We start from the raw sequence: 27,600 nt of genomic DNA on the forward strand, positions 1-27,600 counted from the left end.
GAACCTGGGAGGCGGCCATGTCAGTGAGCCGAGATGGCACCAGTATGCTCCAGCCTGGGCGACAGAGCGAGACTCTGTCTCAAGGAAAAAAAAAAAAAGTAAATTTTTTTTTAAAGTAACAACCAATTCAAATGTTACTCTAGAGCCCTACAAAAGAGTGGTCCCCTGGCAATATATATATTTTAGTTCAAAATACTCATACCTTTTAACCCAGCAAGAACATTTCTACTAGTTTTCCTTAAAAACAGAACCTGACAAGTATTTTAAAATATACAACAGTTTATAGTAAAATTGTAACAATTTAAATAACAATAAGGACTTGGTTATACTTTGTTAGAGTCATGTAACTGATATGTCCATCATTGATGTATGTCTACATACACATCTACAAAAAGACAAAAAATCTGGTGGTAGGTTAAAATAATTGCTATGCCATGTATATCATGACCCTGTTTATGTAAAACTATGTCCAACTAACCGCATCTATAGCGAGAGGCCTGGAATGATTTTGCCAAAATGCAAAAGTCATTGCCTCAGGGCGGTGGGATTGCCTCTATGTCATCTGAATCTTGCTTTACAAATACGTTTTAAACAGAAGAGCTTTTTTAAAAACAACAAAGTTTTATGAAGAATTTAATGACAGGTATGATATGTTAGGTCTTTAAAGATAATCCAAATTATAAATACATTATGGGTTTAAATGTTAAGAAAAGTAAGAAAATCACAGACTCCAATTCAATCAGTATAAACTCTCACCGTTTACATACAAGGTGTTTTGCTGGGACTACTGGAGAATATGAGTTCGTCATCTGTTTCCCTCTCCGTTCCCATTGGCTCAAGGCAGACAGCCGGGCGGCTGTGGCTGCTCCCAACCGCGCCTGCAGAGCTGGCTTCACGTGGGCGCCCTGGAGGACAACCCTGGATTCTTCTGGAGGGGGGGCCTCTGGCTCTGTTTCTTTTTGATGAGCTACATCAGCACATTTTCTCCTCCCTCAACACACTCCTACTCCAGCGTGAACGCGGCTGCAGGAATTTCATCTTCGCCACGTTCCCACGGTGGAGTGGGAGACTTTTTTCTTTCATTAAAAAAAAAAAAGAAAATCCTCCAAACACACAAACTTACAGGAATCTGTGGCAAATAAAGCAGCAAACGTGTCTTACGGAAAACCTCCTACCCCAGAGGGCAAAGCCCACATTCTGTCTGTTCCCATAAGCACAGGGACGCAGTGAGGCTAATTCAGCAAAAACACACCCCTTCCCTGCCCCCAAGGCACAGCCTAAGCCCCTAGGCAGCGTCTGAGGAAAGAGAGACAATGGGGCGTGGAATGCAGAAATTGAATTCTGGCGGCTTAACTGAGGGCTTCCTGATGAGCAGTGAACCCTCAATTTAAAAACCAAACATACCTCTAGCTAGTTACCTAAGAATCCAAGATAAACAATTATAAGCAGGATTTCTATGCTTGATACTTGAAAATTCTGCCAGTGTCCATAACGAGATTCTTAATCATTCCATGTTTTACTTTGAAGAACACCCCTTCCTTTTTCTAGTAACTCATTTAAGTGCGATCATAGCAAAATACACCCCGTCGTGCAACTTTTGATAAATCGAACAGTTTACAACTGCGTTCTCCTCATTCTAGGAACCCAAAAGAATGCCCAGAATGCCAAGAACAGTTAACAAGTATATGCAAATGTGCAACACTGATGTTAGCTTTAAAAGTAAGGAGTCCAGAGTGCTCTGTGCTGACCATCTTTCAGTGTAATGAAGTCTTCACATTCCGGAGGAGGACTACTGACACACCCTACCAAGTCCTGGGCTGTGCCTGGAGGTAAGTAACCACACTACAGCCTATGCTAGCATTTGCAGAGTTTATTTGATGGATAAGCAGGGAAAAGTTACTGTTTGCACTTCCTGTTTATCCTGCTAAAAACAGAAAGAGATGCTCCAAGTATCAACTTGGTTGTGCATTCTCTGGCAAGGGCCAGCTTCCCAAAACATTCCTGCACCCTTGGGGAGCAGGGAAACAGAGAAGTGCGTCCTTAACACTTAACACACTGTGTTTGCAACCTAAATATGCAGACTCAAGTCCAGACCCTCTCATCGTGGCCAATCCATTCTGGTAACTGCTGTTGTTCTTACTTAAATGGGCACAGCGATACAGAGAAGGGCAAAGACAGCTGTTATTTGTCCAAAGGAAAAGCCCCTGGCTTTTCACAGTCCCTGGCCAGATGCAGCAGAAGCATAGCAAATAAAGAAGAAAGGCACTGAAGGCCTAAGGCTGGGTCCTTTTGCCCCCAAATGCCATGTAGTCATCGAGAGAACATTTGATCATCCCAGGAGAATGAAAGCGAAGTCATTCCGGCCTGTTGTCTGAGCCCCAGCTGCAGCCTCTCTGCAAGCGCGGCTCTGAACCTGGGATAAGCCAAGAGCCCTTTAGCAATCTGATGATGCTTGGGAACCCCTTTCTCAAAATAACGTTCTTAAAGGCATGGAATAAAGCACAGGGGATTATAGAGGAAATTATTTTGAAGACAATTATCAGAAAAGTAAAGCAAATGTGTGGCACATTACTTTTCTTATTCATGCATTAAAGAACAATATGTACCATTGTTTTTAAATAATGATTACTATAAATGATATTTAGGATATCGGAATGCAACTACCATAGGATATGAAAATATCTGTCATTTCTGTTGGTAACAAAGTGACAGGCCCAGCTAATCCCACTGGGCTGTGCTGTGTGCATTCCCAGGGAGGACAGGGAGGCAGCTGAGGATGCCACACTCCTGAGCCCACCTGGGGCATTCGTCAGGCTTGGAGCCCTCTCAGAGAAGCATAGGAAGTTTCCTATTGCCAGGGAAAGAGAGGATTTTTTTTTAAAGTTTTGAACAAATATGTTTATTAAAAAGTCAAAGTATTCACATATGGAGGATGGCTGAATTTTGGAAATAAAGGCTGGAGATAAACTCCTAAAACCTCATCCAGGGCCATGGCTCAGATCCAGGGGTCTGCTCATCAGCCCTGGTAAGGTGGACAGTCCCTTCTATTTTTAACAGCTTTATTCCAATATAATTCACATAAACTTCACCCATTTAAAGTGTAGAATTCAATGGTTGTTGGTATTTACACAAATCTCTAGTTCTAGAACATTTCTATCACCCCAGAAAGAAACCCCCTCCCTCCCAATTCTCCCTACCTCTCAGCCCCTGGCAACCATGAGTCATGGATTTGCCCATTCTGGACTTTTCACATTACAGAGGATTCTCGTCACGTGTGGTAGTTTGTTCTCTAAAATTGACACGGTCACTGAATTACTGAGCACGGAACCATTGCTTCCGGGGGAATACAGGCTTAGGTTCCTGTGAGCCTCTGGTCACAACATTCTCATCAATACACAATCCTTGAATAATGAGAATCAACTTCAAAAGTCATCATACAATATGGGAACTTCTATGTCTGGCTTCTCTCACTTTTAAACATAAGGTTTCTGAGGTTCATCCATCTGTAGCATGTGTCAGTGCATCATTTTTTTACGGCTCAATAATATTCCACTGCATGACTAGACACACACATGCATGCACACACTTTGTTGACTAGACACATGCACATGCACGCACTGTTGACTAGACACACATGCGTGCACACTTTGTTGACTAGACACACGCACATGCACGCACTTTTTTTACTAGACACACACGCACATGCACGCACTGTTGACTAGGCAAACGCGCATGAACACACTTGACTAGACACGTGCGCATGCAGTTGACTAGACACGCGCACGCACACACTTTGTTGACTAGACACACGCGCACGCACACACTTCGTTGACTAGACACACACGCGCATGCACACTTTGTTGACTAGACACACACGTGCACACACTTCGTTGACTAGACACACGCACACGCACACACTTCGTTGACTAGACACACATGTGCATGCACACTTTGTTGACTAGACACACGCGCACGCACACACTTCGTTGACTAGACACACACCCGCATGCACGCACTTTATCCATTCATCAGCTGATGGATGCGTGGGTTGTTCCCGCCTTATGGATATTGTGAATAATGTTGCTATGAACATTTGTGTACTTTTTGTGTGGGTGCATTTTTCCATGTGCTAGAATTTTGCTGAAGGGTTTTTACATCTACATTCATAAAGGAATGCTATTCTGTAGTTTATCACTGTGCTTTTGTATGGTTTGGAGGAAGAGATTATTTTAAGCAACAGATTAATTTTTCTTTTTTTCTGAGACGGAGTTTCACTCTGTCACCTAGGCTGGAGGGCAGTGGTGCAATCTTGGCTCACTGCAACCTCCGCCTCCTGGGTTCAAGCAATTCTCCTGCCTCAATCCAGCGAGCAGCTGGGACTACAGGCACGTGCCACTACATCTGGCTAATTTTTATACTTTTTAGTAGAGATAGGGTTTCACCATGCTGGCCAGGCTTGTCTCGAACTCCTGACCTCAAGTGATCCACCTGCCTTGGCCTCCCAAAGTGCTGGGATCACAGGCGTGAGCCACTGCGCTCAGCTGAGAAACAGATTAATTTTTTTAAGCATAATTGGGGTCTATTTTGACATGTATTAGGAGAATGCTGACTTTTCCTCTGTGATCGTAAATTCTCTCTTAAAATATATTTAAATAAAATATGTCCGTGTACAGAAAGTTATTAAGTAAATGACAGAGTGGGTATGGCTGCAGTAGAATCACGAAAATAGCATGACGTGACTGACCCCTCAACACCCCTGCTGCAGTAAAAAGGCTGTGGGATTGAGTGTTGCCTCTCAGGGGGCCTCAGCTCTGCCCCAGACACACAGATTACTAAACATCCGCACAGATTCCTATGCAGGGAGGGTGCCTGACTGTGCACAGGATACAACTGCCCCTAATCACCACCTGGAATGTCGTCATCTTTACAGTCAAATCCACTGAGGACAGTGAGAGGCAGCTCTGATTTTCCCAAGGACAGGACTGAGGGGCCAGTGATGTATACGCAGGACCAGCCAAGGGCTTGTCATCAGCAGATTTCGCTATTAAGCCCTGACAACAACCCCAGAGGCAGGCACTGCCACCTGTGCTACAGGTGAGGACATTAGAGCTCTGCAGGACAAGGCGCATGTCTGTGTCACGAAGCCAGGGAGAAGGTGGGGTCTGAGTTCGGGTCTCCCTAGCTCCACGCTGTAACATGACAGAGAAAGGCAGGGGCTGCTGGCGACATGCTCACGCTACAACCACGAGACGTAGAAATCCTAAGCCAGCTAGTTAAACTGGGCTACTACTCAGAGGGCAGAGGAAGAAGGAAAAAGAAATGACGAAGACTGAACACAGGCCCAGCCAGCAAGCTGGAAAGAGGCGGAGCTGTCCAAGCGACTGCTGGAGGTTAGTACATCCCCACTGGCAACACACAAGCCCACTTTCTGGTCCCACCTCAGCTTTGGTGCATCCCGAGTAGAGGGTGCCAAGACTCCTGGGGCCAATTGCCAAAGGGCACGGTGCCTTCTGCAGGCCTTCACCCCAGCTCCACAGTCAACAGGGCCAAAAGACTTGTTTCCTGCACAACGGGCAACAAAGTCTGTGCGCACATCTGCAATTTACACCACACCTTCTTCACACCATTGCTCAACCCACACCATGTGAGCAAATGCTGTGACCTCGGATGGCAGGGGTACAGCCAGGAACACACGCCCCGCAACGCTTCTGGTTGGGTGGAGACGGACTGCAAACTAGCTCTGTGAGCAAGGGACAGAGCACAGAGGAAGCTGAGTAAGAGGACAGAGGACGACGTGCAGAGGGGAACACGGGCTCATCAGATCAAGCAGCTGAGACCAGGCCTTCCTGAGAAGGCAGCCTGTGAACAGATACAGATACCCAGGCAATGTGAAGGAGTGGAGAGTTCCAGGTCAGGGGGCAGGGTGCACAGGCCTCCATTCCAGGACCAGCAAAGCAGCAGGTGGCTACTGCAGAGGGCAGCATACAGAGGACCGAGGTGTGGCGTGCTGGAGGCTGTGCAGAACCCTGCAGAGACAGTGAGGGTCCTTGTCCCCCAGCAACCCTGAGGGACTGATGCGGAAGCTGAAGCTCAGCCCGTCCCCCAGGCCACTGTGAGGAAGTGACAGCTGTGTTGACTTCTCAGCACCATCAGCAGGATACCCAGGCCCAGCGAGAACTGCAGATGCAGAGTGTTCTGATCTTGTGCCAGAGAATCTGTCTGAAGTGAGGTCAATGAGTCTCCTGCCGTTCCCTTCATCACCACAGATGGGAATAACAGCCATCGCTAGTATTTACAGAGCAGGGGCGAGGAGCTGGCGGCACGCTGCTCAGCATCACCCTTACAGAAACTGGATGGGGGCTACTATGTGAGTACCCTCGTTTTGCAAAGCAGGACACTGGGGTGAAGGAGGCAGAGGGCCTCGTCTGAGAACTCGCCCAGCCTGCCTCCCGCCCAGCACCCTGCTGCTGCTTCCTGTAGTCTCAGCTCAGGCTTTCCTCCGGGAAACCTCTCCCAGCTGTCCCAGAGACTCTGGCAGCAGATCCACGAGGGCAGACAGGGCACACGGCAACCTCACTTTGCAAGTGTCACCACTGGCTGCTTGGCTCCTTGAGGTGGTCAGTGTTCACCACGTGCACTGCGGGGCTGCCCAAAGAAGGAGAGGCAGTCAGTTATAAAAATGCCATTTTCCCAATATCAAGCCTCACCTGCAGGTCCTTCTTTCTTTCAGCGTATTATTTTGAAACAACAAGGGTCTCCGAAGTTTGGAGACGGAAAAAAAATCTAAATGCAGTTCAGAGATGTGAGCAGTATGAGGTCCCACAGTACGTCAGCAGCAGGGCACCCCTTCCCTTTCAGCCATTAACCTATGTTAGTAATTTATTTTAACATAAAATGATATTATTAGTTATGGCGAAACTGGGCCTCAGAGCTAAAAGTTAACCAGTTATCATCTAAAGCTAACATATTCCCTACTCCGAACGAGATGACGGAAAGCACGCGCCAGTAACCCCAAGTTTCATTCTGAGGCCACTGACTCAAGCCTCCTTATCATTGAGTTATTTCACTTCTAGTTAAACGACTGGAAGTATCAATATTACCCTTTCTTCAGTATTTAAAAGTCAGAAGTCAATACCATTTCAGGTAGAAAACACAATGTGAGAATTTTAAGTATATTAAATTAATGTTGATCAAACACATTTTAATTTCTTTAATCTCCTACTACAGGTTAGAAAACAGAACCAAATGTAATGACAGAAAAAAATTGAAAACTATATTTTAAAAATGATTGTTCAACAAGACCAGGCAGCCACTCAACCACTTCAGTACCTCGTTTCTGGATGAAGACCCGGAGCAGGGGGTTTGCACTGGAAACCGCCTTGCAGAAGTTGTCATCATTGTTGATGGGCAGCAGGTCTCCGTGCACATCTGCGTAGCCAATAGTTACATCACTGTTGGAGATATGGTGGGTGTGCACAACCAGCTTGTAGAAATCTTCAAACTTCCCAGGCTTATGACGGTCCAGAGAGAACCTCCGGAATTCCGCCCCAAACTGCAATGCAAGAGACAGGGGTTGGGGTGGGGGGGCATTAATAAACACCAGAGAAATATCTAGAAACAGGGTGTGGTTAGTGTACTTAACAAACAAGCATTTATATTCCACATTTTCTTTAATCAATCATCCACTGATAGACACTTAAGTGATTTCATCTTTGCTATTATGAATAGTGCTGGAGTGAAGATACAAATGCAGGTATTCTTTTAATACGATTTACTTTCCTTTGGGTAGAAACGCATAGTAAGACTGCGGGATCCAATGGTAACTCCATTTTCAGTTCTGAGCTATCTCATACCGTTTTCTGCAGAAGCCGATGAATTTAAAATGTTGTATTAAAAAAATAAAAGGACAAGCATTTATTAATTCTCCACAAGGTCCTGGGGAGATAGTGACAAACAGCTCAGTTCTCACAGAGCTCGCAGTGACTAAATAAGAAATTATAACACAGGAAGAGGGACCCTAAAAAATTAAAAGCAGTAATGACTCAGGCAGCAGCTCTCTCATCCACACTGACCCAGGACGGCTCTCTCATCCACACTGACCAAGGGGCAGCTCAGTCATGAACACAGATGACTATCCTGAGGACAGGATAGGACAGGCTGTGTAGCTCATGTTGTAGGAAAAAGCAACGTCAAAATTAATGTAAATTTTTTGGGTGGCATGAAAGGAGAATCCTTCCTCAGCAAGGTCCCTTGCCTCATCTGAGGTTGCTGAGGCGGCATCTGCACAGCTCCGGGCAGGCCTTAGGAAACTCAGAGGCAGGAGAGGATGCAAGGCCGAATGAAACCTCGGAACTTTTTCCAAAGGCAAAAGACCATTAAGACCGTACAGGTCTTAATTTTAAGCTAGGAAGTGTCTTCATTAGATTTCTATTTTAGTAAGACAAAATGGTTACATTTCAAAAGGATCAGAAGTAGACGTAAAATTGCAAGAATAAAGGAACCTGGTTAAAATCAGACAAGTCCAAGGGAGACAGGATGATGGTCTGGTCTCTTTCTCAAAGGCGGCATGTACACCCCCCTCTGAGCTGTTATTAGGTGGTCCAGGTTTGGGAATGTCTAGGGACTAACCTCTTTTCCAGCAGACCCTAACCCTGGCCCAGAAGCCCATGAGCTGCCCACAGAGCTCCAGGATACCCTCCAAGAGAGGACCCCAGGGGGACATGAGGTTAGGGTCATGCCCAAGGGTTCTGGCTCCTGTCATTCCTCACTTGGCAATTAGGAACCTTTATTCATCAGGTGGTACATATTCTGTACTCTTCAATACAGCTGAAAACTAATTACATTGGTTCCAAAATATACAAAAATAAAGTGTCTAATGTTTATGGAAAACTAGTCATTATATCATCTAGACACTGTATGAATGAGTCAGAGAAAATCATCTAAACTCATGTGTGCTTGCACCAGGATCACCTGGAGGCCCCCCAGAATTCTGGATTTGACTGTGCTCAGATACAGCCCAAGAATCTGCATTTTTAACAAGTTCCTGAAAGAGCTGATGCTATTGATCTGGGGACCATACACAGAGAACCACTGGTTGTATGAGAATCAGCCACTAGACCTTAACCTCCACAGATTCTTTGTGAAACTGAATTGCTCGAGAACAAATCTCCTTTTCTACCTCCCTTTCAAAAAGCACTTTCCCCAGGTTACCAAAGGCAAAACAAACCTCTCACCCATCGTGCACTGCCCTCGGCAATTAAAAAAACAAAAATCCCCAGGGCTCACCACAATGGGATAGTTCAAAATACTGGCTCGGGGCAGGCACAGTGGCTCACGCCTGTAACCCCAGCAGTTTGGGAGGCCAAGTAGGGCGGATTACTTGAGGTCAGGAGTCCATGACCAGCCTGGCCAACATGGTGAAAACCCATCTCTACTAAAAATACAAAAAAATGAGCCAGGTGTGGCGGCATACACCTGTAATCCCAGCATCTCAGGAGTCCAAGGCAGGAGAATCACTTGAACCTGGGAGACGGAGGTTGCAGTGAGCCAAGATCACGCCACCGCACTTCAGCCTGGGCAAAAGAGTGAGACTTGGTCTCAAAAATAATAACAATAATAATGGTTCGGGAGAAGCCACTTTCAATGACTACTCAAAACCCCTCTAACCTACTATCTATGTACTCAGTAAGGGAAGAAGTGTGACCCCAGAACTCGGTGTCTGGACAGGTACATGCTCTGAACACAGCTGCACTCTGGAAGGGGCAGAGGAAAGGGCTCTCCTGTATCTCCTGCTAGTGTCAGAAGTGCAGAGCAGAGCAAACCCTTGAAATCCCTCCCCATTATTCAAAGGGACACGTTACACTTCTGCTCAGCGTTCACCCAAGGATGCCGCTGGCACAGCACGTAGGCAATGCAGATTCTTTCACACACAGGGGCTCCAAAACTTTAACACACACATGTAAAGCCTACAACATAAGTTTTATGCAGCATCTGTTAGATCCAGTTTCCAATAAAATCACAAAGCATTTATTTCACAAACATCAATCCTTGTCTTTGCCATCTCATAGAGCTCATATATACTCACATGGTTTGCATCTGTGTCCCCACCCAGATCTCATGTTGAATTGTAATCCCCAGTGTTGGAGGAGGGGCCTGGTGGGAGGTGACTGGATCATGAGGATGGAGCTCTTACGAACGGTTAAGCACCATCTCCCAGTGCCGTTCTCTTGATGGTGAGTGAGTGAGCGAGTGATCACGAGATCTGGTTGTTTTAAAAGTGTGTAGCACCTTCCCCCTCTTTTAGTCCTGCTCCTGCCATGTAGGAAGCCTACTCCCATCTCGCCTTCTGCCGTGAGTAAAAGCTCCCTGAGGCCTTCCCAGGAGCAGCTTCCCACTATGCTTCCTGTGCAGCCTGTGGAACCATGAGTCAATTAAGTCTCTTTTCTGTATAAATCATCCGTCTCAAGCATGTTTTTATAGCAATGCAAGAAGGACTAATACAGAAAATTGGTAGCAAGGAGTCGGGCATTGCTATAAAGATACCTGAATATGTGGAAGCAACTTTGGAATTGGGTGTGGAGGGCTCAGAAGACGACGGGAAGATGAGGGAAAATCTGGAACTCCCTAGAGATTGTGGAATGGTTGTGACCAAAATGCTGATAGTGATATGGACAATGAAGTCCAGGCTGAGGAGGTCTCAGATGGAGATGAGGAACTTACCGGGAACTAGAGTAAAGGTCACTGTGATGGTTAATACTGAGTGTCAACTTGATTGGCTTGAGGGATAGAAAGTATTAATCCTGGGTGTGCCTTTGTGGGTACTGCCAAAAGAGATTAACATTTGAGCCAGTGGGCTGGGGAAGGCAGATCCATCCTTAATCTGGTGGACACAATCCAATCAGCTTCCAGCGAATATAAAGCAGGAAGAAAGGGCCAGGCTTGGTGGCTCACACCTGTAATCTCAGCACTTTGGGAGGTCGAAGTGGGCGGATCATGAGGTCAGGAGATCGAGACCATCCTGGCTAACACTGTGAAACCCCATCTCTACTAAAAATCCAAAAAAATTAACCAGGTGTGGTGGTGGACACCTATAGTCCCAGCTGCTTGGGAGGCTGAGGCAGGAGAATGGAGTGAACCCAGGAGGTGCAGGCTGCAGTGAGCTGAGATGGTGCCACTGCACTCCAGCCTGGGCAACAGAGTGAGACTCTGTCTCAAAAACAAAACAAAACAAAACAAAACAGGAAGGAAAACCTGAAAAGGAGAGATGGGCCTCGCCTCCCAGCCTACATCTTTCTCCCGTGCTGGATGCTTCCTGCCCTACAACATCACACTCCAAGTTCCTCAGTTGTGGGACTCGGACTGGCTCTCTTTGCTCCTCAGCTTGCAGACGGCCCATTGTTGGACCTTGTGATCAAGAAAGTTAATACTTTGTCATAAACTCTCTCTCTCTCTCTCTCTATATATATATACTCTCCTATATATGAGTTTATATACATATTTATACAAATAAAAAATACATATCTTATATAAAATACAAATTCTATACAATTTTTATATATTTAATATAATTTATATATTTAATATAGTTTTATATGATTATATAAAATATAATATTTTACATAAAAATGTATTTTTATATATATATCTATTTGTTCTGTCCCTTTAAGAGAGCACGGACTAATACTAATACAGTCATTTTTGCTATGCTTCAGCAAAGATCCTGGCTGCCTTTTGTGCCCCTGCTCTAAGGGATCCGTGGAACTCTGAAGTTGAGAGTGTGTATCTGGTGTAAGAAATTCTAAATGGGAAAGCATTCAAGATGTGGCCTGGCTGTTTCTAACAACCTATGCTCATATGCGTGAGCCAAGGAATAACCTAAAGCTGGAATTTGTGTTTAAAAGGGAAGCAGAGCATAAAAGTTCAGAAAACTTGCAGCCTGGCCACGTGGTGGAAAAGAAAAGTCCATTTTCAGGGCAGGAATTCAAGCAGGCTGCAGAAATTTCCGTAACTAAAAGGAAGGCAAATGCTGATCGCTAAAACTATGGGGAGATACCCTCAAAGGCATTTCAGAGACCACGATGGCAGCCTCTCCCAAAACAGGCCCAGAGGCCTAGGAGGGCTGAATGGCTTTCTCGGGCTGACCCAGGGCCCCACTACCCTGCGCAGCCTTGGGACATTGCTCCCTGCATCCTGGCCTGTGGCTCAAAGGGGCCCAGGTACAGAGGGACACTGCTTCAGGGGGCACAAGCCATAAACCTTGGCAGCTTCCACATGGTGTTAAGCCTGTGGGTGTACAAAATGCAAGATTTGAGGCTTAGAAGCCTCCGCCTACATTTCAGAGAATGTATGGAAACACCTGCATGCCCAGGCAGAAGTCTGCTGCAGGGGCAGGGCCCTCATGGAGAATCTCTACTAGGGCAGCGCAAAGAGGAAATGTGGGGTTGGAGCCCTGCTACAGAGTCCCCACTGGGGCACTGTGCAGTGGAACTGTGAGAAGAGGACCACATCCTCCAGACCCCAGAATGGTAGATCCACTGACAGTTTGCACCATGTGCCTGAAAAAGCCACAGGCCCTCAACACCAGACCTTGAGTGCAGCCGAGGGGGCTGAACCCTGCAGAGCTACAGGGGCAGAGCTGCCCAAGGCCTTGGGAGCCCATCCCACAAACCAGTGTGCCCTGGATGTGGGGCATGGAATCAAAGGAAATTATTTTGGAGCTTTAAGATTTAATGACTGCCCTACTGGGTTTTGGACTTGCATGGGGCCTGTAGCCCCTGCCTTTTGGCTAATTTCTCCATTTTGGGACAGAAGCATTTACCCAAGGCCCGTGCCCCCATCATATCTTGGAAGTAACTAACTTGTTTTTTATTTTACAGGCTTATAGGTGGAAGGGACTAGCCTTGTCTCAGATGAAACTCTGAACTTTTGAGATAATGCTGGAATGAGTTAAGACTCTGGAGGACTGTGGGGAAGGCATGAATGTATGTTGAAATGTGAGAAGCACATGGGATTTGGGAGTGGCCAGGGGCAGAATGATATGCTTTGGATCTGTGTCCCCATCCAAATCTCATGTCAAGTTGAAATCCCCAGTGTTGGAGGAGGGGCCCAGTAGGAGGTGATTGTTGGATCATGGGCGCAGAGTTCTCATGAATGGTTTAGCACCATCCCCTCAGTGCTATTCTCGTGATAATGAGTGAGGTCTCGTGAGATCTGTTCATTTAAAAGTGTAGGGCACCTCCCCACTCTCTTTTGGTCCTGTCCTGCCATGTAAGACTCCTTCCCCTTCTGCTATGATTTAAAGTTTCCTGAGGCCTCCTCAGAAGCAGATGCTGCCATGCTTCCTGTACAGCCTGTGGAACCATGAGCCAATTAAACCTGTTGTCTTTATAAACTACCCAGTCTCCAGTATTTCTTTACAGCAATGTGACAATGGACTAATACATATACCAACTTCCAAATCAATTTGTTTTTATCACTATAAACTAAACACACAGGATAATTTAATCATGTCTAATACAACTAGTAAGAGTGTTTTTGACTTTTACATGTAATTCTCACTTCAGTATCCCCGCAAAGGGACACAGCTCACTTTCACCTCAGGAACGCCAGCCTCCCTGGAACAGCATAGGCTAAATGCTAGTTCTACAATGTTTCAATCTTAACTTTATTTAGCAACTAACCCTAAAACACATCTCAATTTCTCAGTACTTTCAATAATTTCCTCAAAATATGTCTTAGCATGTTAATTTGAAATGAAAAAAAAATTCAGACTGTTTCCTGAGAGAAAAGGCTGATTTGTGTTTAATGATGAGGCTGACTTTGCCAGCCCAGTTATATGGTAAACATGCTTCATATGTTGAATGAGCTCCAAAGTTTTGACAAAAAGAGATGTGAAATGTGACACGATAAAAGCATTTTATTTAAAAATCGTATCGGTATTGAGTACTAAATATTTTTACTTCCCCATCATATCAAACAAGCATCCTCTAAATGAAGGAATTAGCAGGTGTAATTCATTGTCATATACTTCTTGGTAAAGTCCTTTTAGTATACTTACCAGAAACTGAAACAGTGAACGGCTCTAATGACCAGGCAATAAACCTTGCCAGTCAGGTAGTTTCCAGTTACTTGCTTTCAACAAAATATAAAGTTGTCCTACTTGAACTGTCAGCTAATTAGTAAAATAATTTTGACAGACTACTCTATTATTTTTGTCACACAACCTGTTGACAGTTCAAAGAGCTGAACTGTGCTTAGGGGCCTTCATTCCCATCCACCTGAGTGTGCAAATGAAGCTTCACAGTGTTGACACCCAACAACAAAAACAGCAAAACAATTGGTGCTAGCCTACCTCATTTAGCAATAAATACTTAACAGTAAATGAAAGATTTTTCAAATGTTTACTTTGGATGGCTAGTGATTATTTATCAAACTGCACAACTATGTTCCAATCACCATTTGATAATACTTGTAATAACTCAATCTAGAAATTTTTTACTATAAAAATTTATTTCATTTATAATTGTGGATTTACCATCTTAACCATTTTTAAGTGTACAGGTCAGGAGTGTACATTGACACTGTTATGCACCCACTCTCTAGATTGCTTTTCATCTTGCAAACTAGAACTCTATACTAGTAAACAACCTAAAAATATTTGTAACAAATAGAGCCTCAGGGCCACAAGAGAAAAATGTTTGAACTTCAATTTACATACATATTTTTGTTGCAGAGAAGAGTTACAGGGTAATGAAGCATAAGTTATTAGAATAAAATATTAGGACAAAATCTCTTGAGGGAGTAATGGGAAGAACAAAGATAAAAACAATGTAAAATTTATGATTAGAAAAGAGCTCTTCAGAGTGAGAAAAGTGGCAAAAATAAGAGCCTGTTTATCCTGTTCTAAAATGCATGATAGTAGAACCAAATCATTCCATAAAATGCATGATAGTAGGATCAAATCACTACAGCATTTAGATTTCATTGGTTGTATTTAGAAGATCATACACCAAAAGCTTTATTTTTAAATGGAATATTTACGGCATGCTGTAAATTATATCCTTTGCAACTATTTACATTTACTCAAAAAAATTCAAGTGCCAACTTAAAAATATATCATCCCCCTTTATAGTGGTAGTTTTCCAAAATTCTTTTAGGCGTCATGTGACATTTGAAGACCATTACATTAGAGTTCAGGGATCACTATGAAAATGCCTAAACCACCATTAAAGGTTAGCAAGAAACTTGGCACTCCCTAATATTTTCATTGTTTTTCATGTGGGTGTTTGTTCATATAGCAGGGCTTACAACAGGGCGACTGCTTCAACATCTGCTGGACTTTGTTCATTCACCTACTATCCTGCACATAAAATGCCTCAAAGGGAGCCATCCTATTCTGGGAGTTCACCTCCTCACTCCAAACCAGCGACCAATTTCAATGAAAGATCAATACTCAAGCCAGGCATGGTGGTATACACCTGTAGTCCCAGCTACTTGGAGGCTGAGGCAGGAGCCCAGGAGTTCTAGGTCAGCCTGGGCAACATAGCAAGACCTTGTTTCTGTCAAAAAAAAAAAAAAAAAATTAAAATTTCCTAAGAAAAGATTGCATTGCTGTGCCTGGCCTAGGTTAGTAGCAAGTTAATAGATAACCACATCAAAAAGTCCATGTTGGCCAGATGTGGTGGCTCATGCCTGTAATCCCAGCACTTTGGGAGGCCAAGGCCAGTGGATCGCTTACGGTCAGGAGTCTGAGACCAGTCTGGCCAACATAGTGAAACTCTGTCTCTACTAAAAATACAGAAAAACTTAGGCAGGTGTGGTGGCACACGCTTGTAGTCCCAGCTACTTGGGAGGGTGCTCCAGGAGAATTGCTTGAACATACGAGGCAGAGGTTGCAGTGAGCCAAGATTGCACCACTGCACTCCAGCTTGGGCGACAGTGAGACGCCATCTCGAAAAAAGAAAACAAACAAACAAACACCACCTTTCCCTCACCAGTACCTGACACCATGAGCTGTATCATTTCCCCTTAAAAGGACCCAGGGTTCTGAGGCAAAATGGTTAATTCCAGGTATATGGCAAGAAATATATGTAAGCCTAGGAATCCCATGTTTTTTTTTTTTTTTTTTTTTAAAGAATAAGATTATTTGTTGTTGGGAAATTCACAGGTGTGCAAATTCTTATTCTTCAATGCTTCTAGCAAAATGAACCCTCATGCATTATTTAGATAATGATTATTCTATTTTGTAGTTGATCTCAACTATTATTCCTACAATAGGATAGTAAAAAATGCGGGTGGGGGGGAGATTTCATCTTTTAAAATTATTAAAAATGATCTCAAATACAAAATACCAAGATCAATAAGCAAAAGTGTATCAACTTCTGGCTAGGTGTGGTGGCTCAAATCTGTAATCCCAGGACTTTGGGAGGCCAAGGTGGGCGGATTGCTTGAGTCTAAGAGTTCGATACCAGCCTGGGCAACATGGGGAAACCATGTCTCTACAAAAAAATACAAAAATTAGCCAGGCATGGTGGCACATGCCTGTAGTCCCAATTACTTGGGAGGCAGAGGCAGAAGGATCGCTTGAACCTGGGATATGGAGGCTGCAGTGAACTGAGACTGCACCATTGCACTCCAGCCTAGATGACAGAGTAAGACCCTGCAGGTATTTATATTTTTTTGATATACCAAGTGTATCAAAAGCTTCTAAATGCAAATAATTTTTATTTTCTTTAAAATGTATTCAATGATAACATGATTAAACTATAAATAGAAAGTAAGAAATGTCCATCTAACCACCTATATCATATCAATCTCTATTAATCATATCTACCTGTTCCCCCAACTATAACTTCTTATCATAATTTTGACCCTTTTTCTTCCAGAAGAAGGGATAGAGCTCTGAGAAGCGTTTTTTGAATGAATAATACCTGGGAGCCAGTTGCGATAAAAGTAATGTTCCGGCCGGGCGCGGTGGCTCAAGCCTGTAATCCCAGCACTTTGGGAGGCCGAGACGGGTGGATCACGAGGTCAGGAGATCGAGACCATCCTGGCTAACACGGTGAAACCCCGTCTCTACTAAAAATACAAAAAACGAGCCGGGCGTGGTGGTGGCGCCTGTGGTCCCAGCTACTCGGAAGGCTGAGGCCAGAGAATGGCGTGAACCCGGGAGGCGGAGCTTGCAGTGAGCCGAGATTGCGCCACTGCTCTCCAGCCTGGGAGACACAGCGAGACTCTGTCTCAAAAAAAAAAAAAAAAAAGTAATGTTCCATACAGCTCTTGGTCAATAAACAAGGAGATAAAAAGATGATGGAAACCCAAGACAGCTAAGAGCCTGGGAAGCATGACAGGAAAGTGTTGTTTTAAGTTCATCTCCAAGCACTTCCAGAATGAAAGAGTAGGACCTGCAAAACTCTGCTTATCCATTAAAGCGAGAATACTGGGAAAAACTGTCAAAACCAATTTTTAGCAAACCATAGAAATTAATCAATGGCTTGCAACAATGCAAGGAGTGTTTATTCTAGAAAAGCAGCTGAATCTCAGTAAGAGCAGCAAGCTTTGTGGTGCTTTCACTTCCTATCCACCTCTCCTCAACTGTGAAATCCAGCAGCCTCACAGCCTGGGAGGCAGCAGAACCAGTCTGGAAGTTCCCCAAAGCCCACACTTGGGACTGTCATCGTCATACCTGTCTTGCAGCTCCAGGAAAAGCCCCACTCCTAGGGTTAAGCTCAGTGGGAAAAGCCTTGTCCCCAGGGCATTTGTTGAACACAGTCAGCATCAGCTGTTTAACATTTAAAGCTAATATGATCAAAGTTAAAAAAATATTTTTTTCATGGGCCAAATTTATTTTGTTAGTAGGACCAAAATAGGTTATCTACAAAGGGAACGACTAATTATAAACAAATAATTATTGCATACTCCCTGCCAATTTTACATCTCATGCCAGATACAAAGCATTTGCTTTAATGATCTTACAACGAGTAATTTGGCTAAAACCACGGAAAGTGGGGATATTTTCAAAGCAGCTGCTTATGTGATATGGCTGGCAAAACCTCGCCACCCCCCATCCCCAAACACACGTTATTAGTCATTCCTTTGAGTCAATACATTGTAGGCCTCTGTTAAAATATTATCTATGAACAGACAAATGAAACTATTCACATTTAGTTCAAACCAGTTGATTGAATGTCTTAGTCAATTAGTAAGGTCCTTTGTGAAAGGGACCCGGTAGCAGTTTTTTTTGTTTTTTTGTTTTTTGAAAAGCCATCTGTATTTTAGACCCTCTGCAGCTATTTATATTTTTTATGAGAAAAATTAGATGCCAATTTAAAAATTCATTATCTCCTTTACACTTGTTCTTAAAATTCTTTTAGAGGATATGTGATACTTGAAGATTGCTGCACTATGGGATAGAGATCACCATGAAAGTGCCTGGGCCGAGCACGGTGGCTCACACCTGCAATCCCAGCACTTTGGGAGGCTGAGGCGGGCGGATCATGAGATCAGGAGATCGAGACCATCCTGGCTAACACAGTGAAACCTCGTCTCTACTAAAAATACAAAAAAAGTAGCCGGGCGTGGTGGCAGGCGCCTGTAGTCCCAGCTGCTCGGTAGGCTGAGGCAGAATGGCGTGAATCTGGAAGGTGGAGCTTGCAGTGAGCCCAGATCACACCACTGCACTCCAGCCTGGCGACAGAGGGAGACTGTCTCAAAAAAAAAAAAAAAAAAAAAAAAGGCCTGAGGAATGGTTACCACCGGGACAAACAAGAATTGGACAAACACATTTAAAACACAATGCTGGGATGCACACCCATTAGGATGGCTACTGTCGAAAAAGCAAAGTAGTAAGTGTTGACAAAGATGTGGAGAAACTGGAATCCTTGTGCACTACTGGTGATAACGTAAAACGGTGCGGCTGCTGTGAAAAACAATATGGCAGTTCCTTAAAAGTATTACAAACAGAATTACCATATGATCCAGCATTCTACCTCTGGGTATATAACTAAAATAACTGAAGGCAGAATCTGGAAGAGATATTTGTATATCCGGGTCCACAGCAGCATCATTCACAACAGCTAGAAGGTAAACACCTAAGTGTCCATCGATGGATGAATAGGCAAAATGTGATATATACATACCACGGAATATTATTCCATCTTCAAAAGGAAGGAAATCCTGACGTGCTACAACACGAACAAACCTTGAGGACATTATGCTGAGTGAAATAAGCTGGTCACAGAAAGACAAGTACTGTATGATTCCACTTATATGAGGTAAGCAGAGCACTCAAAACTTTATCACAGAGACAGAAAGTAGCATGGTGGGTGCCAGGGGCTTGGGGGAGGAGGAATGAGGAGTCTGAATGCAGAGTTTCAGTTTCGCAAGATGAAAAGAGTTCTGGAAATGGGTGATGGCTGCATAACAATATGAATATACAGCAGGTCCTCAAATAATGTTTCATTCAATGTTATTTCACTATAATACTGATAAGAAAAAAAAATCGATTCCCAGCCAGGGCCACTATCTGTGTGGAGTTTGCATGTTCTTCTCACATTTACATATTTTCCAGTCACTCCAGTTTCCTCTCACATCCCAAAGATGTGCACATTAGGTTAACTGATGAGTCTAAATTGTCTGAGTCCTCGTGGGCGTGTATGTGAGTGTAACCTGTGATGGAATGGTGTCCTGTCCATGGCTGGTTCCTGTCTCGTTCCCTGAGCTGCTGGGACAGGCTCTAGTCACTCATAATCATGAACTGGAATAAACAGGTTCGAAAATGAGTAAATGAATAAATACAAATTATTGTAGAATAACAATCTGTAATCACACAAATATGTGGCAATATATGACTGCAATAAATGATGCAGTATGAACATGCCTGCCATATGTGTTATTGTTTTTAAACTGCATGGTGGTGGGAGGTGCTCATTACAATTTTCACTTTGCAAACAGTTATTCCTTGATTTAATCCACCACCACTACAACTGCTGTCAGTCACTGATTCACCAAAAATTGGGTAAATAATTGTCTTGTTTTGGCTGGGCGCGGTGGCTGAAGCCTGTAATCCCAGCACTTTGGGAGGCTGAGGCGGGTGGATCATGAGGTCAGGAGATTGAGACCAGCCTGACTAACATGGTGAAACCCTGTCCCTACTACAAAAATTAGCCAGGTGTGGTGGCGGGAGCCTGTAATCCCAGCTATTCAGGAGACTGAGGCAGGAGAATCACTTTAATCCAGGAGGTGGAGGTTGCACTGAGCCGAGATCATGCCACTGCACTCCAGCCTGGGTGACAGAGCAAGACTCCATCTCAAAAAAAAAAAAAAAATATATATATATATATATATATATATATCTTGTTTCTATCAATCTTAAATGTATAGCTCACATTTATTTCAAATATTTAATATAAGAAATATTTAGGGTCTTTATTTAGAAGTTTGGTAATGTTTTTGTGATCAGAAATATGTTGTAGGAACTTAACTCTTGTTTGTATCAATCAGCCAATGGTAAATTGGTTTTATTACCAGTGGTTTTGCTTAAAGTCACAGTTTTCAAGAACCTATCGATGATAAGTGAGGACTTACTGGACTTAATACTACTGAACTGTACACATAAAAATGGTTAAGATGATGAATTTTATGTGTATTTTACAATTTTTGAAAATGAAAAAAAGAAATCCTGGGGAGTGAGATGTTCAAAGAAAGCTTTTAAGAGCTCTGATGTATTCCAGAGATGTAGACAGCTACGCAGGGGCAGGGCTTTGTGCATGGCCATGAAAAACCTGAGGCAGCTGTGATCTTTTACATCTGACTGGGGTTCTGTGCAATCAGAAAGTGAAGGCTAAAGCAGACCTGGACTGCCAGAGTGTTGAAGCTGTGTCCCAACACATACAGAGCCACTCTAAAAGGCTGGAAGACTTACAGGTTCAAGGCATTTAAGGAAATCTCTATCTAATCATTAGCTGACCACAAAGCAAAGACTGAAAGTCACACATGACAAAGAATACAGACTTCATAGAATTAATCCAGGAAAGTCACTAAAAAATCCAATAGCAACAACAACAAAACCCTTGAGAAGGAAGGGTCCTATTCTTTAAAAGATTCGGTTTTGGCTGGGCGCGGTGGCTCACACGGGTAATCCCAGCACTTTGGGAGGCCAAGGCGGGCAGATGACGAGGTCAGGAGATCAAGACTATCCTGGCTAACACAGTGAAATCCCATCTCTACTAAAAATACAAAAAAATTACCGCGTGGTGGCGGCGCCTGTAGTCCCAGCTACTCGGGAGGCTGAGGCAGGAGAATGGCTTGAATCCGGGAGGCAGAGTTTGCAGTGAGTCGAGATCGCGCCACTGCACTCCAGCCTGGTCGACAGAGCGAGACTCTGTCTCAAAACATAAGTAAAAATTTTTTTTAAAGTTCAGTTTTGAGCAAAACTAAGAAATACAAAGAAACAGAAATAAAAAGCCCATGCAGAGGAAAATAAAGCAGTCAGTAGAAACTGTCCATGAGGGGGCCCAGATGTTGTACTTCCTAGGCAAAGATTTCAAATCAACTATTATAAACATGTTCAAAGAATTAAAGGAAACCATTTCTAACGAACTAAAGGAATGTGTAAGAATGATACCAGACAGGCGCGGTGGCTCAGGCCTGTAATCCCAGCACTTTGGGAGGCCGAGGCGGTGGATCACGAGGGGTCAGGAGTTCATGACCAGCCTGGCCAACGTGGTGAAACCTCGTCTCTACTAAAAATATAAAAACAAAAAATTAGCTGGGTGGGTGGTGGGCACCTGTAGTCCTAGCTACTCAGGAGGCTGAGGCGGGAGAATGGCGTGAACCCGGGAGGTGAAGCTTGCAGTGAGCGGAGATCCGGCCACTGTACTCCAGACCCGGCGACAGAGCGAGGCTATGTTTAAAAAAAAAAAAAAGATATCTCACTAAATAGAGAATACCAATGAAGAGATAACAATTATAAATGTAGAACCAAGTAGAAATGCTAGAGTTGAAAATTACAAAACTGAAATACAAAATCCACTAGAGGCACTCAACAGCAGATTAGAGATGGCAAAAGAAAGAATCAGCAAACTTGATGATAGGTACATTGAGATTATCCAATCAGAGGAGCAGAAAAAAAAAAAAAGAATAAGGAAAAATGAACAGAGCCTCAGAGGTCTGTGGGATACCATCAAACAAATCCAGAGGTCCCAGAGGAGAGAAAGAGGGAAAAAAAAGGCAGAAAGGCTATTTGGAGAAATAATAGCCAAAATTTTCCATTAAATTTTTCATTTGATGAAAAATTAATCTATATATTTTTTAAAGTTTAAGTGTATCCTACTTGTAGTTTGTTAAAGAGGTCCATACCTAGACACATCATACTCAAACTACCAAAAAAAGAGAGAGAATCCTGAAAGCAGCAAGAGAAAAACCATTGATCTTATACAAGAGATCACTAGTAAGATTAACAGCTGGCTTCTTGTTAAAAAAAACAAAAAACAAACAAAAAAAAGTCCCATGGAGACCAAAATGCTGTGGAATGACATACTTCAAGTTTGGGGAAGGCAGTGGGGATAATTCCATATCCAGCTAAACTATCCTTCCAAAAATGAAGAAGAAAAAAAAAAAGTAAAGGAAAAATGAGATATTCCCAAATTAATAATAAACAAATTAACACTGAGATAATCTGTTATTAGTAGATCTGCCTTATAAGAAATAATAATGGGCCTCCTTTTTCAGGCTGAAATGAAAGAACATTACACATAACTTGAATCTACAAGAAGAAATAAAGAGCCCTGTTAAAAGTAACTACGTAGGTATATAAAAATGATAGTATAAATGTATTGTTGTTTGCTTGTAACTCATTCTTCGATTTAAAAGGACAACTGCAGAAAACAATGACTATAAAAATGTTTTGACGATGTTATATGAAAATGTAATTTGCATGATGATAATACCACAAATAAGAGGGATGGGAATAGAGCTATATTGGAGCAAAGTTTTTGTATATAATTGAAATTAAGTTGGTATTAATCTGAGCTAGATTGTTTTAAATTAAGATGTTAACTGAAATGAAATGTTATTTGAAAAGCAATCACTAAGAAAACAGAGTAAAAGAAACAACAAATAAATAAAATGGCACATAAAAATATTTATTAACAGAAAAGAAAGCAATGGAGAGCAAAATGAGACAGAAAATAAACAGCAAAATGACAGGCACAAATCCTACCATATCAGTAATTAAATGCAAATGAATTAAACATTCTAATAAAAAAGGCAGGGATTGGCAAAATGGATTAAAACACAAAACACAAATAGAAACAACAACCATTCTCCAATTATATGAGGAGACATGCTTCACATTCAGGGAAACAAATAGGTTGAAAGAAAGGGGATGGGGCCGGGCGCGGTGGCTCAAGCCTGTAATCCCAGCACTTTGGGAGGCCGAGGCGGGCGGATCACGAGGTCAGGAGATCGAGACCATCCTGGCTAACATGGTGAAACCCCGTCTCTACTAAAAAAATACAAAAAACTAGCCGGGCGCGGTGGCGGGCGCCTGTAGTCCCAGCTACTCGGAGGCTGAGGCAGGAGAATGGCCTGAACCTGGGAGGCGGAGCTTGCAGTGAGCCGAGATCGCGCCACTGCACTCCAGCCTGGGTGACACAGTGCGAGACTCCGTCTCAAAAAAAAAAAAAAAAAAAAAAAAAAAAAAAAAAAAAAAAAAAAAAAGAAAGAAAGGGGATGGAAATAAATATACCATGCAAACAGTACCTAAAAGACAGCTGAAGTGGCTATATAAACAGCAGACAAAATAGACTTTAATGCAAGAATTATTAGAGACAAAGATATTTTATAATACAAGGGTAATCTATCAGGAAGACATAACAATTATAAACATATATACATGTGACAACAGAGCTCCAAAATAAACGAAGCAAAAACTAACTTAAAAAGAGAAATAAATAGTTTGACAATAAATAAACAGTTCAACAATAAATGTTGGAGACTTTAAATCCCATTTTCAATCATGAATAGAACTAGGCAGAAGATCAACAAGAAATAGAAGACTTAAACAACACTATGAACTAACTAGACCTGGCAGACATCTGTATAATACTGTACCCAACAACTGCACAATATATATTCTTCAAGTACACATGAAACATTCTGTAGGACAGACCATATTTAGGCCCTAAAACAAGTCTCAATAAGTTTAAAAGGACTGAAATCATACAAAGTATGTCTTTCAACCACAATAAAAGGAAATTAGAAATCAATAAAAGAAGAAAATGTGAGAAATTCACTAATAAGTGCTAATTAAACATACCCCTAAATAACCTATGGAATTAAAAAGAAATCACAGGGGAAATTAGAAAATATGTAGAGATTAATGAAAATGAAAATACACCATACCAAAATTTATGGGATGCAGCTAAGGCAGTGTTGAAAATGAAAAGTACAGCTGTAAACACCTATATTTAAAAAGAATGATTTCAATTCAATAATGTAAACTTCCACCATTAGAAATGAAAAAGGAAATGCAAACTTAATCTAAAGCAAGCAGAAAGTAGAAAATAATAGCCATTAGGGTAGAAATAAATGGAAGACTCAAAAAACAGAGAAAGTGACAAAATTAAAAGTTGGTTATTTGAAAATATTAATATTGACAAATCTTTAGGTAGACTAACCAAGAAAATAATGAGAGACAATTCAAACTACTAAAATCAGTAATGGTGAAGGGGACATTACCATGGGCCTTAAGGAATCAAGAAGGATTATAAGCATGCTAGTAGCAATGATCACACCTAGCATGCAAGGAACCAAGACTCCTTGGAGAAATGACTGATTAAAGGGCTGGTACAGGAAATATACATGATGTGCTTTTGGTATTTTATAATACCGGAAAGAAAAGAAGTGCCAAAAAACAAAACAAAACCCATAATCATCGGGGTATGTCAAAGGGAAATAGAAACCAACAGAAAAAGCTCCCAAAGACCAAAGCTGGAACAATTTGAGCAAGTAGTATTAGATTATAATTCAAAGTATAAATAAAATCCATGACTCCACAATGAGGTAAATGACTCAGTAAATAAATGGGGGAGAGTAGACTGGTCTACCATACAGAAGAATACCAAACAATTTATGTAGATACAACACCCTCAAGGATGTAGAGCGTAACTTCCCTCTTCTTACGTGTAAGGCACATAGAATGTGTTCATTCCAAAACCTACAGTATAAAAAGGGGGAAGAAAGAGTAACTCTACAGTGGAGAAACCTGGCAAACACTCTCAGCCAGGTAACCAAGATCAACATCCATAGTAATAAGTAATGTTGATAGCATGTATCTTGATACGATGTAATCAAGATACCACTTTACCACTGTTGTCTTCTTCCCCAAAACCCATAATCCCAGTATAATAATGAGAAACATAACAGACAAATCTCAATTGAGGCACATTCTACAAAATGTCTGAAGAGTACTCCTCAAAACTATCAAGATCACCAAAAACAATAAAAGTCTGAGAAATTGTCACAGTTAAAAGGCATCTAAGGAGATGTATTAGTCTGTTCTCATGCTGCTATAAGGACATACCTGAGACTGGGTAATTTATAAAAGGAAAGAGGTTTAATTGACTCACAGTTCTGCAGGGCTGGGAGGCCTCAGGAAACTTACAATCATGGCGGAAGGGGAAGCAAACACATCCTTCCTCTTCAAATGGTGGCAGCAAGGAGAAGTGCAGAGTAAAGCAGGGGAGAGCCCCTTACAAAACCATCATGAGAATTCACTTACTAACACAAGAACAGCATGGAGGTAACTGCTCCCATGATTCAATTACCTCCCACCAGATCCCTCCCATGATACATGGGGATTACAGGAACTACAATTCAAGATGAGATTTGGGTGGGGACACAACCAAACCATATCATTCCACCCTGGTCCCTCCAAAATCTCACGTCCTCACATTTCTAAACACAATCATACCCTTCCAACAGTCCCCCAAAGTCAACTCATTCCAGCATTAACTCAAAAGTCCAAGCCCAAATTCTCATCTGAGACAAGCCAAGTCCCTTCTGCCTATGAGCCTGTAAAATCAAAAGCAAATTAATTACATCCTAGATACAATGGGGGCATAGGAATTGGGTAAATACACCCATTCCAAATGGGAGAAATTGGCCAAAACAAAAGGGCTACAGGCTCCATGCAAGTCTGAAATACGACAGGGCCGTCACTACACTCAAAGTTCCAAAATGATCTCCTTTGACTCCATGTCTCACATTCAGGTCACACTGATGTAAGAGGTAGGCTCCCATGGCCTTGGGCAGCTCTGCCGGGTACAGCTCCCCTCCTGGTTGCTTTCATGGGCTGGCATTGAATGTCTGTGGTTTTTCCAGGCACACAGTGCAAGCTGTTGGTGGATCTACCATTCTGGGGTCTGGAGGTTAGTGGCCGTCTTATCACAGCTCCACTAGGCAGTGCCCCTGTGGGGATTCTATATGGGGGCTGTGACCTCACATTTCCCTTCCGCACTGCTGTAGCAGAGGTTCTCCATGAGGCCTCTGCCCCTGTAGCAGACTTGTGCCTGAACATCCAAGCCTTTTCACACATCCCCTGAAATCTAGGCGGAGGCTCCCAAACCTCAATTATTGACTTCTGCACACCCGCAGGCCCAACACCACATGGAAGCTGCCAAGGCTTGGGTACTGCACCATCTGAAGCAACCACCTGAGCTGTACATTGGCCCCCTTTAGCCACGGCTGGAGTGGCTGAGACACAGGGCACCAAGTGCCAAGGCTGCACACAGCAGGGTGGCCCTGGACCTGGCCTATTCTCTCCTAGGCCTCCAGGCCTGTGATGAGAGGGGGCTGCCGTGAAGACTTCTGACATGCCCTGGAAACATTTTCCCCATTGTCTTGGTGATAATATTCAGCTCCTTGTTGCTTATGCAAATTTCTGCAGGAGGCTTGAATTTCTCCCCAGAAAATAGGGTCTTTTTGTTTATTTGTTTGAGATGAAGTCTTGCTCTTGTCCCCAGGCTGGAGTGTAGTGGTATAATCTTGGCTCACTGCAACCTCCACCTCCTGGGTTCCAGTGATTCTCCTGCCTCAACCTCCCAAATAGCTGGGATTACAGGTGCACACCACCATGTCCGGCTAATTTTTGTACTTTTAGTAGAGATGGGATTTCACCATGTTGTCCAGGCTGGTCTTGAACTCCTGACCTTCAGTGATCTGCCTGTCTCAGCTTCCTAAAACTTTTCAAAAATAAAATTTTATTGTAAAAAGGGATCATAGAGGAATACTATGAGTAACTGCATGCCAACAAATCAGATAACCTTGATGAAATGGACTGATTCCTAGAAAAATACACAAACTACCAAAACTGACTCAAAAAGCAGAAAATCTGAATAAATTTGTAACAAGATATTAAATCATCTCGTTTGACTGAATTATCTGAATCTGTACTAAGAAAGTCCAGACCCAGATGGTTTCACTGGCGAATTACACAAAGTGTTCACAAAATCAAAATCAAACCTTCACAAATTCTTCCAAAAAATAAGAGGGAACACTTGCCAATTTATGCTATGAGGTCAGCTTTCACCTGATATCAAA

The 27,600-nt window shown here is 42.8% G+C and overlaps 1 protein-coding gene across 1 annotated transcript in view; it reads right to left on the reverse strand.

Moving 5' to 3' along the window:
- Positions 1-27,600, reverse strand: part of PARD6G (par-6 family cell polarity regulator gamma) — a 92,639-nt gene that overhangs the window by 39,462 nt on the left and 25,577 nt on the right. The window contains exon 2 of the mRNA XM_025365150.1: positions 7,330-7,552. Coding sequence (XP_025220935.1) covers positions 7,330-7,552 — 223 coding nt within the window. The remainder of the gene's footprint in view (positions 1-7,329; positions 7,553-27,600) is intronic.

The sequence above is a fragment of the Theropithecus gelada genome, chromosome 18, assembly GCF_003255815.1.
Source record: "Theropithecus gelada isolate Dixy chromosome 18, Tgel_1.0, whole genome shotgun sequence".
Lineage (NCBI taxonomy): Eukaryota > Metazoa > Chordata > Mammalia > Primates > Cercopithecidae > Theropithecus > Theropithecus gelada.